At 41.4% G+C, this 16,396-nt stretch overlaps 1 protein-coding gene across 1 annotated transcript in view; it reads left to right on the forward strand.

The window, feature by feature from the left end:
• stg1 (stargazin-like protein) overlaps positions 1–16,396 on the forward strand; it is a 34,207-nt gene that overhangs the window by 15,488 nt on the left and 2,323 nt on the right. The window contains exons 3-9 of the mRNA XM_043425792.1: positions 5,834–6,189; positions 12,551–12,643; positions 12,856–12,999; positions 13,120–13,208; positions 13,778–13,933; positions 14,785–15,009; positions 15,373–15,545. Coding sequence (XP_043281727.1) covers positions 5,871–6,189; positions 12,551–12,643; positions 12,856–12,999; positions 13,120–13,208; positions 13,778–13,933; positions 14,785–15,009; positions 15,373–15,534 — 1,188 coding nt within the window. The 5' untranslated portion in view covers positions 5,834–5,870 and the 3' untranslated portion in view covers positions 15,535–15,545. The remainder of the gene's footprint in view (positions 1–5,833; positions 6,190–12,550; positions 12,644–12,855; positions 13,000–13,119; positions 13,209–13,777; positions 13,934–14,784; positions 15,010–15,372; positions 15,546–16,396) is intronic.

Genomic DNA, 16,396 nt, shown 5'->3' on the forward strand with positions numbered 1-16,396 from the left:
TACTCGGCAATCCGGCTATGCCTCAATTTTTCAGTTTCGAAGGTGATAAGAAAAGCTGGACGATTTGTCGCATTCACTTAAAGGCGTCATTAATAATTAATAATAATAATATCACAATAATAATTATTATTATTAATTGATCGAAAAAATCAGATAATACTAAAAATAAAGAAGCGTTGAGAGAAGAATCGATTGTTCTCGAATAAAATCGGTCTTTCGATTTCATCATACGATGAAAAATGATATAAAGCATCTATATTGATACATTTTCAGGTCTGTATGAATGGACGTGCAGGTCGAATAGATGTTTTCTTGTAGGAAGTTTCTGAGACGAGTCTATAGAATCGATACCATCGGGTCAGAGCTCAAGTCCCGATAATCTACTGGAATTGGAGGAGCTCGAAGTAACTATAAAAGAAACGAAGCACCGCGAGTAGTATTACGAGTACCAAAAGCTCTCTTAAAAGCGCATACGCCTTTGATGCCCTATACATTGCTAGCATTTTATATGTATGATCTATAGATATATATATAGAATAATAATAATAATAATAATAATAATTTCATATAAAAAGGCGAGAGCGTCTCGTTGAAACGCCGTTCTTTTTCAATGGCCAATACCGACTATTAACCGTTGCCAATGCAAGGACGGGAAGGAAGAAATATCGGAGAAAGAGGTTTGAAAGATTGGCTGGAAAAATTTCGCAGCTGGTACGACATCACGTTTTAAATAAATCTCATTTAACGCGTTCTATACGTCACGGAGCGAAGTGAGATAGAAAGAAAAATGATTAAACGCTCGCGTACGTATAATCGGCTGGGTAAGAGCCAAAATGGCAGAACCAGAAGTCATTTGAAACTGGAAAACGTCTTTTTAATGTTGTCAGTTGCAAGTCGTCGAAGACTCGATAAGCCTCGTTGGAATTGAAAATTTTCAATAATCCAATCTATTTCATTATTACTGTTTTTATTATTTTTTCAAATCCCTCACTCCCTTATGAATTAGTACAAAGTTTGCTAATGACAATTTAAATTGAAAAGAGAAATTTGATGACGCTTGAAATTGAATTTCTTCACGAGAAGACCTGCTCTGTGAAGTATGTGCAACTAAGAAATTATTGTGGCAGAGATTCTTCGAACAAACTATTTCAACACATCAAATACCTCCAATTATAACTCCTGGTTACGAATATTGTAAAAAAAACCTCTTAAAACCCCCGATTGCTTCTATCGCACCAATAAAGGGCAGTGCTTAACTTAAAAAACGATCAAATCCTTGGCTCTCGATATGAACTCTGCTTACTTTCAATGTAAAGTCGCCATTATCCACTCCTTGGTCTCCGCTCACTGCTCGAATTTCTAGTACGTGCTCTCAACTCTTGTATCAACATCATGATATTTATAGCGAGAAACAACTCAGTTACTGCTATTCTAGGGGGAAAGTGCAGGTACTAAAGAGTCGAATGATCTCTCTGCATTCCACGTTCCTGGTTGTGTATGACCCAAATCAATTTATCTCCCATTATCTTCTGTGATACAAGTGAGCTTCGGCCAGACTTTCCAATCTCAACAACACCCTGTCGATGTGCTCATGAATAAAGATGTTCTTCGTCCCATCGAAGTGATCCGTCGCAAAAGCTTTTTCCATAGCGTTGTACCTACATTTTTGAATTGTGTTCCTGATAAAGTTTCTTGTGGCGATTTTAACCTGTCGAAAGTTGAGCAATTGAAATTTCATGTTCTGCAAAATGTGACGATTTTGAAATGATTTTGAATCGCCAACTTTTCTGTCAAAATCTATCGAAGCTGGGTCCAAACTTTAGGACGAAATTTCGCTGGATTTATTCGGAACATAAATAACAATCGGCCATTATAAAATGGTGAGTTTACTTGTTGATGTTGAATTTATTGATTAAACAAATTTTGAGATTCCGCTTTTAGTTATGATACTTCGGTTTATTTTTATTTTCAACGTTCCACAACCAGTGAAATCGATGCTGGCGTGACATTTCTAAAATCGGTCATGTTTTGTACTCGTGATAACCATGTCGAGACGGTGATGAAATCAAAACAATGCTTTTCCAATTCGACGGGTCAACACCGATATTGATTAATGGAAATTTTTGAAAGTGATGAGATTTTTCAATCCATTATTTAAAATCAAATTCGCCCTCACGAAGGTTACTTTTGCCACCCCCTCTGAACGCCTTTACGTTTTAAAAACGATTACATTGAAATCTTGTCCAGCTGTTGTATCAATCCAAATTTGCTTCATAGCTAAAGCTTTGATGCGGAGATAGTCGTGTTCGATCACGATGCCTGTCATCAAGGTCTCGATCACATTAAATGTTCAGAGAATCCTAGCGCTGTCCAAGCAAGCATTTAAACGAAAAGATTCACCCGGAAGAGAATCTCTGTCAGAGCATAAAAAAGCTGCAATCGTAGCTTAGACCGCGGCCGCAAAAACACACGGTCCAGTCACATTCGTCGAAATTTTGCCAGGTAGCCGAGTGGGAACGAGCCCAGGCTCCGTGATTCCACATCGCCCAGAGCACCCGGACAATAAACCAATGCCATGAATCACGAGAGGATGCTGGCGAGCAGTGCAATCGACTGAAAAACGTCAGCGAACTAATTTGACGTTGTGTATCATTGCTAATGTCGAGTGGTCTAGGAAACCCGCAGATGTGATAGTCCGTAATTCGGATCCGGAACAGATTGTCTGCGCCACAAATCATAGCACAAAATGTAAACAATTGACTGAGTGATTAATCAGCAAACGAAGGCAGTAAGGAATTCAAACCATCCTGATAGTTACATCAAGTTTTCATGACGTAAAATGTAGGGAAAAACACCAAGAGAGCAATTGAAGTTATGCATGCAGAACAGCCGGAAAAACGACCAATCAAATACTATTTTAATGAAAAACGTATTTGCATACCGACAAATGATCGCGGTTCGTGAAAACGATGCCGATCGCGTGTAACGGCCGAAGCGAGAGCAAGCTCACATCCGTCCTGTTGGGTTGAGTGATTAAAATCACGACAAACAAACTGGAGTTCGTCGCAAAATTATGTTGCCTTTTTCAGTATTTTTCGTGCGAATCGCGAACCGCCTGTTCAAAATACGATGGAAGAACGAGTTCCGAGATTAAGACTCATTAGAGACTTGATTTAATAGCGCCGCTAGAGAGGCTGGGAGAGGGAAACCCAAATGTGACTTTTCCCACTGCACTAGTGAAACCGGAAGTTACGTCACGGGATCCGAATCCCGGAACTCGCGTCTCTGAGACCAGAATTTTGGACTTTTCACAAAGAGGAAAATTAACGAGGATCGAGAATAATGGGACAGTGGAAAAAATAAGGGTCCAGGAGAGATAAGTACCTAGGCAGGAGTACATGAGAATACGAATACTAAAAAGTCACCACGAGCTCGTATTTTTGTGTAATAATGAGAGTTCTCGTGATGTACCAGCCCTAAGAGCGACTCAAGTATCTCAAGAGACCGGATTTCTTTGTTAATGGAAACTCTGTCTAACGTTGCTCAACACAATCTTTACCAGTCAGAGTCAATAACGAGTGCTAATGGACCAAAAAGGGCAAAAAAATTCTTTCGTGGATCACTTTTCCAACGTTCTGCAACGATCAGTGGTAGTATCGCAGAGAAATAACAATAAAATACATAAATTACTAAAAGAAACTTGAATTATCAAATGAGATCGAAAAATTTCAAAATCACTGATTGAACACTGACAGCAGAGAAATTTTATTTTTAATTTACCTTGAAAATATTGTCTGACTCTTTGTCGTACGAAGCCAAAAAAGGAATTAACAAAAATATGTTTGATACTCGTCGAAACAGTAGCCAGACGGGGCAAAAGATTTACAGGGGGAAGCCGTACCCGCCTTAAGACCGGCTCGCGAAGTGTTCACAGTCTTGAAGGACTGAAAAGCTTAATTTATGTAAAGCCTTCGAGATCTCACTAACTCTGGGAACCTCCAATAAATGCATGATGAATAGTGGCATCTCATGCAACGTTTTATTCGCAATAGCCGAGTAATTTCAAACTGATAACAAAAGATTCGAAACTTTAATCGTGGAATAAATCGTGACTTATGACGCTAAACGTTAAGAGAGAAAAAAACACCGCGCGACACAGTACGATCGCAAAACATGTGTATATATTCGCCATTGTACTCGATTTTTCATCAAATGGTACGTGCGCCTCTCGTCAGTACACACATACGTCAGTACACACATAGGCACCCCTGGACTGGGGCTGATATTGGAAAAAGAATCGGGATTCCGTGTCTCTTTACACTTTGACATCACGACTGTATACTTCCGCTATTTTATTTTTTTCCGCTTCCTTTTTCCACGGCCCTCTCTCTCTCTCTTTCTCCGTTTCTTTTTCATGCGGTTTCTGGTACTTTTTATTTATTTTCCTCTCTCTCTTTGTCTCTCGTTAAAGTGTGGTCTTAGTAGTATATTTCGTGAGGCGTTGCGTCGAGTCTTAGGGAACAAATAGCAAAGGGAAGCTGCCGCGGAGAATGTGTATACTCGGATGCGGGTCACGAGCTACCCGTTCGATATGTACCTAAACTCTCCTATCCTCATCCCCTGCCCACCGGCCCCGCAGCATCCCTTTTCTCCTTTCTCCTCTCTCGGTTTTCTTCGAGCTTCCCCGTGGAAAGCTTTCCTCTTTGGCAAAAGCTCGGATAAGGGAGGAAAAGCTCGAAAAAAAAAACGAACAATTGGTATTTGCTACGAATGTTCTCATGCACACGAGATACTGGTAGAAAATCGTTTGACATTCTGCCGATTGCGCTTCCTGTCCTTCTTGTTTGTCATTTCGAACTTTCGTCACTCGTACTTTCATTATTTTACTCGACTTTTTTCACATTCGAGCCTTTAAAACGTTCGAAAAATTGGCCCTCGCATCACGACAACGGTTAACTCGATTTTTCTTTCGGGTACGCCCAACAAAATGTACCTTAAATTATGTCGCAGCGACTCGAAGCCAGGGATGGAGAGACCGTTTTCGAGGACGGAGGCGAGTCGGACCGCTTCTTTGTACTTGGGATCCGGTGATTTTAAGCCATTCAAACTTATCGAAAAATTCAACTCACCCAATATCGTGGCAATAAATTATAAAAACGTTAAATTCAAAAAAACTGCCCCTTTGGAATTCGACTTCAAGTACACACTTTTTGATTTGACATAAATTTTAAAATTGTGCATAAACTAAACTCGATACACATTCGGCAGAAAGTCCGAATGGAATCGGAATTGGCAGATTTATACACGAATGACATGAATCTATAGTAATAATGCCTTAATGAATAAGCGGTCGGCGTATGCTTTCATCAGTCTTTTCGACTGTTCTCATCCCAGGGAAAGTGGCACCTTTTTACTCGCTGACACGTGGCATTACCGCTCGGAGATGCATTTCCAACGCACCTGGTCCTGGCACTGGACTGCACGTTTTCAGTATCTCTTGAGAGTATCCATTAAGAATCTGCTATTTTGGCCAAGTCCCCCGTAGTTACTTTATATGACCGTACCTTGATGCACAAGGAAACGAAGTAATGATCGCTGAGGAGAAAAAAAATGAATAGATTATTAAAAATGTGAAAAACAAATTCATGAAGTAATCGCAAACGACTGTAATCACTAAATCACGAGCCCTGCCACACTTTTTCCGTACTTTTACGAAGCCTCGACCTTAAAATCAGTACTTTATCTTGAAACGGCGGGTCTGGATGATTTAGTGAAAAATCTTCAGTTATTCACATACGAATAATGGGTCTTTCGAATATATTTTTGTTCAAAGGGATGCTTCGGCGACACAGGGTGGGACCTTGCTCGTGATGTCTTGCTACTACTGTTGTTGCTGTTGCTACGAGGACGAAGAGGAAATCAGTGGAGCGATCGGTAGAACAAGTTACGGGAGGCACGAGAGGAGTGGCTCATATGCAATTGGTGAAGGTCAAAAGAGCGGAAACGGTCTTGGCATAGCTTCCGGTATATCGGCATTGCTGTCTCTCGTGATAGTCTCAGTGGCAATTTGCACGGGTCAGTGGCTACTCACCGAGGAGAAATTGCCCAAATCTTATTCCGCAAACGCCTCCGCCGAGCCCGACAGTAAAGTGACGTATAGCGGACTTTGGAGGGTGTGCGTTGCCACAAGTGAGTCCGTCACGTCAATCTCGATGGGACTTATCCAGCATTAAATTATCTTAATTTCATAACAAATTCATTAGAACATCAAATTTTGTCTCCGTACACGAGAGACTTTTATATCGCCGTTCTGTTACACTTCACCAAAGTGTATAGTAATTTTTATGCCGAAATCAGTTCTCTCAAATTTTACTATGTACGACAGGCAAAATTTAGGTCTGCGACATTCTGACATCGTATCGATATCCGAATGTCACTCGTGGCTTTGGCGAAATGTTAAAAATTGGTGAAACGGACTGGACAAATTGCTTGAAATTTTACTACGTGCCACTGGTCAATTTTCATGTTTATACGGAGCAACGCGCCTCGTACAATTGGTGGGCGCATGAATTTTGCTATGTTATTGAGGAAAATTCAGTGTGGTAAAAGGGAAAATACGAAACTATGCAATTTTTCGTACAACACAGAGAAACGACTGCTATGACATGTCCTAAATTTTCAGCAAATCACTTCATTATTCACTATGTTTTTTATCAAAATTCGCTCGGTCTTCATTTCTGATATAGTACAGCGCGTTATTTACTAAGAACTGTGGTAATGCTTCCCCAAACTTTTGCATTATTTGACGCACTCTGTAGCGATCATTATTGTAATATCGATGCGGTCCGACGTTACTGTAAAAACATAGTAATTTTTGCTATTATAGTCTCTCCGTGTAGCAGAACGTTTTTAAAAATTCTTAATCCACGATGACGATCCTCGCTAACGAAATTCCAGTGGATTTTCGTTTCCAGTTTCTATCTCCTCTAATATTTTCATCACAATTATAAACATAAAGTTCTTCATAAATTACTTTCCTCCGTTCCCTGTACATTTTTAAACACGACCTACAACTTTTCACAATATTCTCGTGTTTCTGGCGTTTTTCTCGCACACTAGAAATTATAATCAAAATTCCTCGCTCCGTGGCATATTTACCAAGGACAAAAGTATTGCTTTGATAACGAAAAAGTATTGTAATTTCGGAGAGACTTTTGTGCGCGGACTTTCCAGTCGTCCTGGGCTCGTCCCTTTACCGAATCACTGTGCGATACACTTCACACACATATTCACGAGCGTGTTTGTGCACGGGTGACTGTGTACGTGTGCATGAGAGATGGATACAACTAAGAGAAAAGTTTTGGCCTCGGTTGACCGATAAATTTCACTCAGCAGCCGTGCAAACGTGTATGAATCCTCGACGGACTAGAGCATCGTGTTGTTACAACATGAGAGTTGTACAGGAAGATGCATGTCCTCGTGAAAACAACACGGTGTACGTCGTTCATTGAGTTACAGCGAACGGGCGGGAGTGAGATGGCGAACGTGTCGTTCGAGGGTTAATTCACTTAATATCTGATCTCAATTAAGCCTACTTTGCACAATTGTAACAAATGTGAAAATCAAGCATGCTGTCACGAAAGCTTTTTTGTTTTTTTAAGCATATTTTCAATGTTTTGTATAAAAGTGAATTTTCTTTTATTTTTAGTCAGATGCAGGCAAAATAGTTAAATTCTGAGTTTCGGAGAGAATTTAGGGAGCGAGGTGATTTTTGGGAATACGTTTTCGTTGAATTTTTTGGCAAGTTTTGATTGCTCGCCGTGATCACTGCACGGTCATCAACGGAGGAACTAAGAACAGGGAAGTGGCCGGGTTACAAAGTTCCGACATTCAAAGTGCGTTTTCTGATTAAAATAAATTGGTCTTCTTTTCAGGAAAATAGCTGGATTACGAAACTTACAGATTTAGAGAGGAATTCTCGATGAAAATAAATCACTCTGGATTGAAGAAAAATTCCTCAGTGAACACTGGAAAATGGATCATTCCTTCAGATTATTTTGCTGTTTTGAGCGCTCAACGTATACCAGCAAATCGATCAATTTCTGTTATCGGTCCCAGTCATTTGGAAAATTGTTCGGTTTTCAAATACAAAACTTTTTATTGATCATTTTTATATTCGACCTCGGACTTTGTCGCTTCGAGACCGAAGCAGACGAAAATACTATTTTTATGTGTGTCCGTCTCAAAATTGCGTGATTTTTCCTCGACTCACCGCGCGATAAGTTAATCACCGGAAACCGGTGGGCTGCTCGCCCCATCCGAACTGAGCGTTTTGTAACAGCAAATGATAACGAGAGAAATTTCATTCTCGGATATTGAAGCATATCTTTGGCGCATGTAGAAATCTGCATGTCCGGACAAAATCTTTTTAAAAGAGTGATCGAAATGTGTGTCTTTTGTTACTCGGGAATGGACTAGCTGTTATTCACTTCTTTGAATGTAGAAAAATCGTTTTAAAATGCCGCATCTTCGAATTCATGCGGAATAACGAAAAAGCAAATGATTGCTTTTTCAAGCAATTTTGATTTCGATATGGAATTACAGTAGCGCGTCTCATTTCGCGGCGATGTTTTTTTTTAACGGTCGCGCCTCAAAAATCTTCAGTTTGCAGGCAAAAATGAAACTGTGCAAAAGGCCTGTCGAAGAGTATTTTTGGAGCATCTACTCCGCTTTGAGAAGCTGCTTGAAAATAATTGCAGCACGGCAAATGGCAATAGGATAATAGAAACAGTGAAAAAAAAATCCGGCGACAACTTCAATAGTAAATCGCGACCTCGAAATATTCTTCGACAAGCCCCTTCTCTTGCACTCTCTCATTTTCGAGTGCAGACCGAAGATTTTTGAGGCGCCACCGTTGAAAAAATATCGCCACGAAACGACACACCCTGAAATATGAGATCCTACAAAAAATCAGTCGGTAGGTTGGTAATCGAGGGAAAGGAAAGATTGACAACGCGAAACGTAGCGGTCGAGTAAAAAGACGTGGAAAAAAGGTTCTCGAAGGTGATGTTAAAAAAATCTTTAGCTAGTCGAGACTCTCCACGGCTCTGTGATAACGGGGAATACCCTGTAGCAAAACTACGAGGACTTCTGGGAGTATGAGGAAATGACTCGTTACTCGGCGCACCGGAAACCACTCTCCTTCTTCCGCTCTCGTCCTGCCGTCCTTCCCCTCGCTTTCCCTCTCTCTTCCCCTCTCCGACTTTGCGTTACTCCCTTTTTTCCTTCTTCCAATTCCACGTCGCTCCATCCTGATCGAAAAATCTTGAACTCGAAATTTTTCTCGTCCCGTGGAGTGCAGACGGTGTGCCGACGTTGGAGAGACTCAAAAGTACAGCATCGGAGGGGCCCCCGAGGAAAGACAACTTTTTCTACCCCCCTCGCTCTTCTCCGTCGCACTTTTTCTTCTTCCCTCTTCCTGGCTCTCTTCCCCTCCGTCCTTAGCCTCGACCTTCGTTCTCAATTTCGGAACTAACGAGTCAAACAACCAGACGAATCGCTTTGATCAAGCTGCGTTGCAACTCGAATGAAAAAATTGGGCAGAAGTCATCTCGAAAGAAGCATTTCACCTGAAGGTTCGAGGATCGTTCCTCTTTAAATTTTGAGTCAGTGTCAACCTGTTGACTCGTCGTGAAGATCGAATTTGACGATGAAACTTTTCAACGCAACCACGTCCCGCCACAGGATCGAATTCAATTCAGTTTTTTCAATTAATTAACCCGCACGGCAATTGAAGAGGCACGAAAAAGGCTCTCCTAGGTTTTCGTATTCCAATAAAAATAATATTGCACGCTTGATCATTGATTTAACAAGTGGAGGTTTGATAAAGCCCAGAATCTCATGATGTCCGAGCTATTGCGCGGAAAATCGATGCAGTCTGCTCCTAGTAAGTACATACATTATGCAACCCTTCCGCGATTTCTCGGCATTCACAATTTTCGATCATTGAAAGGGAGGCAATACGGCAGACTGCCGGCCCATTCCGGAAATGAGCATTTCACTCTTGCCAACCCGATTCCTCGAGTCTCATCATTTATCGCTCAGGGAATAGAACGGCTGGAGAAGTTTCAACGCAGCGAAGAAAACCCCGGTTAATCAGTACTTTTTTTAAGCATTCGAACAAATAGAAATATTGATCTAAAATTGTTGTGTGCTTTAAAAAAAGCGGGCCAGTGAAATTCAATTTTGAATAACACTTTCCGTTGTGGAAATAGCATGTCGGATTTTTACTCCGAGCGTCAGTTCGAATTCGAACGTTTGAATAAATCCAATTTCTTTAATATTTTACCTTCAGTTTCATGATTTCTTGTCTGCTCACGAGCCCGGAAGACTCAACAGGCTTGAAGAACGTTCTTGGCAGATTTTGCCTTCGTCTCTGTTCAATCTGAAAATAAATCCTGTCATTGAAATTGCATTCAGAAGCTGCGATAATCTGGGAGTCTGCGCAGCAGTGGTTCGCAGTACTGCAGGCGGTGAATGCTTAACGAGTTTCAATTCGGGTGCGACATTTCATTGAAACTGTTATCCGTTTTATTTTATAACGATATTCAAATCGACTGATGCTCGCTAAAGAAATTTTAGTTGAAATTCCAATGGAATGAAGTGCAAGGACATTCGGCCTAAATTACGAGCGTGAAATTGACAGTCGATAAAAGTGACAATTCAAAAATGCATTCGAAAAAAAATGAAACGCTCTCGCTTTCTTTTTCCGCGAGCGAAGCACGCTCGGATGTTAAGCACGTTTCCCGAATTTGTAACACGCGTTGCCGCGCACTACGAGCCGAGTTTGCACATCGTGCAAGCGGAATCCTCGCTCACGTTATTTCCCCGGCCTGGTAGTTACAACCGCAACGACCACTTCCGGTCTGACGCGTGTTTCTCATGACGAGTGGTTCAATGCGTCACGTGGGAATAAAAAAATTCAACTCCGCGGTGGAAGCTTTTCACACGTTTTTTTCATGACCTTTTTGAGCTTTTTCCAACATGCGAGGAGCTCGTACCCTGTGAAATTGCTAACGTACGTGACGATATTTATGCCCACGAGAGGTAATGGAGAAGTTACGCGAATGTAGAAACGTCGTTATTTGTAAGATTCACTAACGGCGGCCCCTAAAAAGCAAATTCAATTTTCTTTTCAACATTTTTTTCTTGTACTAATTACACGTATTATTTCCGGATCCTTCAGGGGAAAATTCTCAATTTCCTTCAATGTTAATTCCTTCCTGAGTGGCCAAAATTGAAACAAAAAAAAATTACCTTAAAAATATAAAACTTCGCATACCAATGTCCCGATTCTTCTCGATTTGTATACACCGTTGGCGTAGCCAACGTTTTTTCCAACTTTTATCCCACTCCGGGATTGTATCGTGTGGAGGTACCGGTACACGTGATTGAATGATACGAGTGAACGGTTGATTCTCGATCAAAAGAATGATTCTGATACATTTTTCCGTACGGAAAAATGGCGCGGTTCTAAAAGATTGTAGCAATTCACATTTCCTTTTTATTCATTCCTTGTCTATGAAAATATTCTATTCGTCAATATTCTTATACGTGAAAAAAGTTGTGATTCTTTGTGAATTTTTTTTCTTTAAAATTTTTAAGTCAGTGTTCAGTGTTACTATAAATATACCGGCACAAAGTTTGCTGCTGTTTGAAACGGTCGTTCGTGAAAGTGACAGCTGACCCATAATATTTTTGGACAGTTCCGACTCCTCTTCAATTATAGAACGACAGTTCGTAAAAATGGTGGATGCGACGGCCGATCAATGTTTCTCTCGATTCAGTTTCAACTTTTCGAAAAACATTTACTACTGTATTTACAACGACATACACAAAAGTCGAGAACCGCTCCATGGTTCTCTACATTTTAGCAAACACATGCTGGACGGAAAATTGGGAACGCGAAAGCCTTAACTCTGGCACGATTATCCCGGGACAATCTTCTCGGGAAGCAAAATGAACTCGTTTCGACTTTTTTTACGCAGTATCCACGATTTTTCGTTACGATTCAGGGGCTCGTCTCAGCTGTAATTTCGAATCTTCCGAAATGAGCAAGTGCAAGACGATTCGAAAATGTGCTTGCCAATAGAGTTGTAGAATTTCGCCTCTTATTTGATATAACCACCAGAAAAAAAACTGGACCAGACCGAAACATTGAAAAAAAATGAGAAAATGTTCAAAAGAAACGTAAAAATTGCGTTGCTCACTTCAAAGCGTGCAGTAACTAATTATCCCGTTTTAGACGTCCAGACACTTGATAAACGCTTTCGCATTGCCTCCACGTCTGCTCGTGTAATCTCGTCATTACCAGCGCTGTTTGATTTTCATATATCTTTATACGCTCACTCGGCCTCTGTAATAACACAATTTCATTTGAAATCCCAACGCTGGTGCAACAACGTCTGTATTATCTCTCAAATGTAAATATCCGACAATAATCGGTTGTGAATTAATCCGAGTTTGGATAATATTGATGCTTCTCGTGCAGGCTCTCGCATGCAGTACGAGTGTTCGAGCATCGACTACTTTCCTAACGAGGAATACAGTCCGGACCCAAGTGACTCTACTATGGCGATACCATGTGAGTAAAGGATTTAAATATCATTTTTAAAATGACGTGTGAGAAATAAAGTTGGTAGAATATTTATTGAAATAGCTAAAATAACATTTATTTTTGTTTTTGTTTATTTTTTTTATTTTTTTTTATTTTTTATGAAGAAGATGATACTCCGAGGTGAAGAATTCCCTTAATTTTCTCATAAATATTCTTCTTTTCTTGCGACAATCCATCAGACGCCGTCACCAAGTCTGCAATATTTTTCTTCGTGGCGACGTTGCTCCTCGTAATAGCCGAAGTTTGCTATTTCACCGCTCACGTGACACGACCGCGCCACCAGCTCTTCATATTCGTAGCTGGTGTTGTTTTCACCGTATGCGGTGAGGAAATGAAATTAAATGGACTTGCTGGTTTTTAATAAAAAATGTTTAATACGTGTGTGTGCGCGCGCGTGGTTCGGAGTGAGACAACATTGAGAAAGCTTTCGTTTTGTTCGACAGGTCTTCTCATGCTCGTTGGGATGGTCATGTACATATCGGTGTTCAAAGCCGAAGTAGGAAGCAAATTGAGACCCAGATCATCTTTTCAGGTTAGCGTTGGTTTAGGATCCTTCGTAGACAAAACATTGATCGTACGCCACTCACTGGCGGGGGGGGGGGTATATTGAAACAAAATAATCGAGAATCGCGCGTATTTTTCGAGTTAAAAACGACTGATTTAGTAACGATAAACTACGCGGACACTTGGCGAAAGAAAGTTCAAGGTTTTTCCTTCGTAATCGAAAAGGCGTTTGATTTGAGAAGAATTAAGGAATTTTTCCACGCTCATTCAAAGTTCGTTACGATCGATCGCTCAATGCCGATTGAACACCAAAAAGGGAGAACGAAATAGTCGCAACGTGATTGGCGGAGAGCTGAAAAAGGAGGGGGGACCCGAGACCGGACGAAGTTATAAAACCTCGTTGCCAACCGCGACGGGAATATCCTTTTTTCTCGGTTTTATCGTCAGACAACTCCCGACACACAAACGCACGTGTACCAACTCACACACACTGTCAAATAAAAACGTCGTAGTTTCAGTTCCAGCGAAATCGTAGTTACTTTGCTGCAACAGCTGGTGAACTTTCCTCGTGAAACATTCTCAATTTTTCATTTCCAGGGCCCCCCCTTCACCTACAGATACGGCTTTTCTTTTTTACTCTACGTTAGCGGTTTCATCACTACCGAGGTTGCCGGAACTTCGGCCATATTTTTGTACATATCCTGGCACCAGAGGGACCACGAGAGAACGGATCACAGACGCAAAAATTGCGGGGTAAATAACAAATCCGAACGAACTATATATCCAACATTTCCGACCATTACTTTGAAAAAGAAGTACCTCTCAACTTCCCGATTGCTCCTACTTTCTCCATTTTTTACCATCCCGATATACGTTTACTCTGTGAAAAACATCCGAGCCTGGACAACCCTACGATTTCACCGGTTCCGCGAAATCCAAGAGTTCGAACGATCCCTTCGGCGCTCGAAAAGCTCACGCGGAACTGTAACGAAGGACAAAGCTGGCCGACAAATACCGTGAAAATGGAGCAAACTTCGTATTTGATTAAGCTTTAGATCCAATTTTAGCCAACAGTTTTTCTCGCCAGCTGAATTAAATTTGACTTGTACAATCGTGCCCTCGCTGTCGCGTTGGCTCATGAATATCTCCGATATACAAATAAACAATGCGCGACGCTCCTAATTGAAGCGCGACAGCGATTCGTCTCATAGATCAACGGAATGTTGAAAGTGAGGAATAAAAATCGAATGAAAGTCACGTCAGCTCGGCCTGCACGTTCCCAAGTCAATAAGTCATCGCACCGTTGCACGGGCGAACGAGTCCGATGAGGTAGAAATCCCTCCGGGTCGTGCGACCCCTAGCACTGACCGGAGCAGTGGTTAAGCTCCGCGACTGGTCAGACGAGCGTTTCGTCAGAGAAGAAGAATCGCATTTGAGCCACGATTGCTGACAGACGAAAGAGGGTAATTAAGGCGAAACGAAGTCGAGAAGAACGCGAATCGTGGCCTCTCTCTCCCATGCGCAATAAAAGTTTTCAAACCTATTCGTTGGGCATTTGTTTCAGCGCGCACATAGAGAGAAATTAATGAATTGTTGGGTTACAGGACGTGTACCATTTAACCAATTACATGCGTCGCCATGCGAATCTCCACGCGTCGAACACCGCTGGACAATCAGGAAACTTCATATGCGAGAGACATCAGAAGCGCTATTTCTTCGGCAGAGACTCGATCGACCACGTAGATTTCGATGAATTCTTGCCGCCCCCGCCGAGCCTCGATTATCACGATTATCCGCGACAGTTTCCACGAGACCTGACTGCTCAAACGGTTGGTTCATAAACAATGGCAAGATATATTTCCCCTGGCGACTTTACATCGAAACTTGTGACCGGAGGGTCAACGACACCGGCGAGATTCGCCAATAAGATTCCTGTCTTTCCCCCTCGCTTTTTCACACTCATGAATAACACTGTTCCGCTATTTTCATGAATATTTATGAGCCCGCGGATCTGAGAGTATTCTCAGAGCTTGCGAGATATGTCGCAAAGTCGATGAATATTCGAAACCCGTGAATTTGCTGGTTACCGACGTTCAAACGTCGTCAAGCTTCATTTTTATCTTCTCCCTTTTTCCCCTACTTCACCCTCCCGCCTTTTCGTATTCCCGCTTCTCATACACTCGTCTGCACAGGTGAGCACCACCGCTGATGTTCTTCAGGATGAATCCAGTCCCAGCATTCAGCACGAATTTGTCACCTTCGATCTCGAGGCACCGTTCCCTTCGCCACCTGCCCCACCTCTCAGAAGTGCCGATTGGCCTCACGAAGCGTTTCGACGAACCACCCCTGTCTGATACAGCGTCAGGTACGTTTCGATAATCGATTTCGTTTTTCCTATTTCCATCATCGCCTGTTAGAATCCCTGTTTCATTCACGAAAATATGCAACACGAAGAGAGTTTTTTCTGAGTTCTTTTATCTGTTGCATTTTATTCATTTTCATCGTGAAAATAGATTTTTATCACACGAAATCGTTGACACCAATTCATTCCTGGACAGTCTCTAAGTCGATTATTGAGTTTTCTAGAACAAATTCTAGAACATGATTATTGCTATCATGGACGACCCCTCCCAAAATAATTCGTACTCGATCATCCATTTTGTTAAATTCGTCGCCTTTTCATCGACTTCGTTTACCTTGCGAAATTTCAAACATGCCGTCGTTTCCCAAGTTTTTCCTCGAGCCCATAAAAATAGCTGGAAATCCGGATGAAAACATGTTCGAGACTTTGCTCATCATTCAGCAAATTAGCTTTCGATAGCGTATTTTGCAGCATTCGAAAATCGTTTTTTTCTTTAATATTTATCGATCCAGGAAAGTTCTAGATTCAATAATACGAATATCGGATACGAATCGAAATACTTTATTTCGAGCTCGAACCACTAATCGGTAAATGGGTCGACCTTATTGTCAAATGAATCGAGACGAAACGTAATCGATATTTTTCTAATAAAAAATTCTATGCCCCGAATAACTTCGAAGAAGTAAAGATGCGTTATTTTCATCAATAACGAAAGTAGCTTCGCAGCGATTTTTCACTGTAAGGAATCCACGACAATGACCCAGTCAAGCGATTCCTTTCTTCCCCCGAGTCTTTGTATCCCTTTCGAAGCGGCATATGAGAGAAGAGAAAAACTTGTGATTTTGTACTGGCAG

Source organism: Venturia canescens, chromosome 8 (genome assembly GCF_019457755.1).
Source record: "Venturia canescens isolate UGA chromosome 8, ASM1945775v1, whole genome shotgun sequence".
NCBI classification, from domain to species: Eukaryota; Metazoa; Arthropoda; class Insecta; order Hymenoptera; family Ichneumonidae; genus Venturia; species Venturia canescens.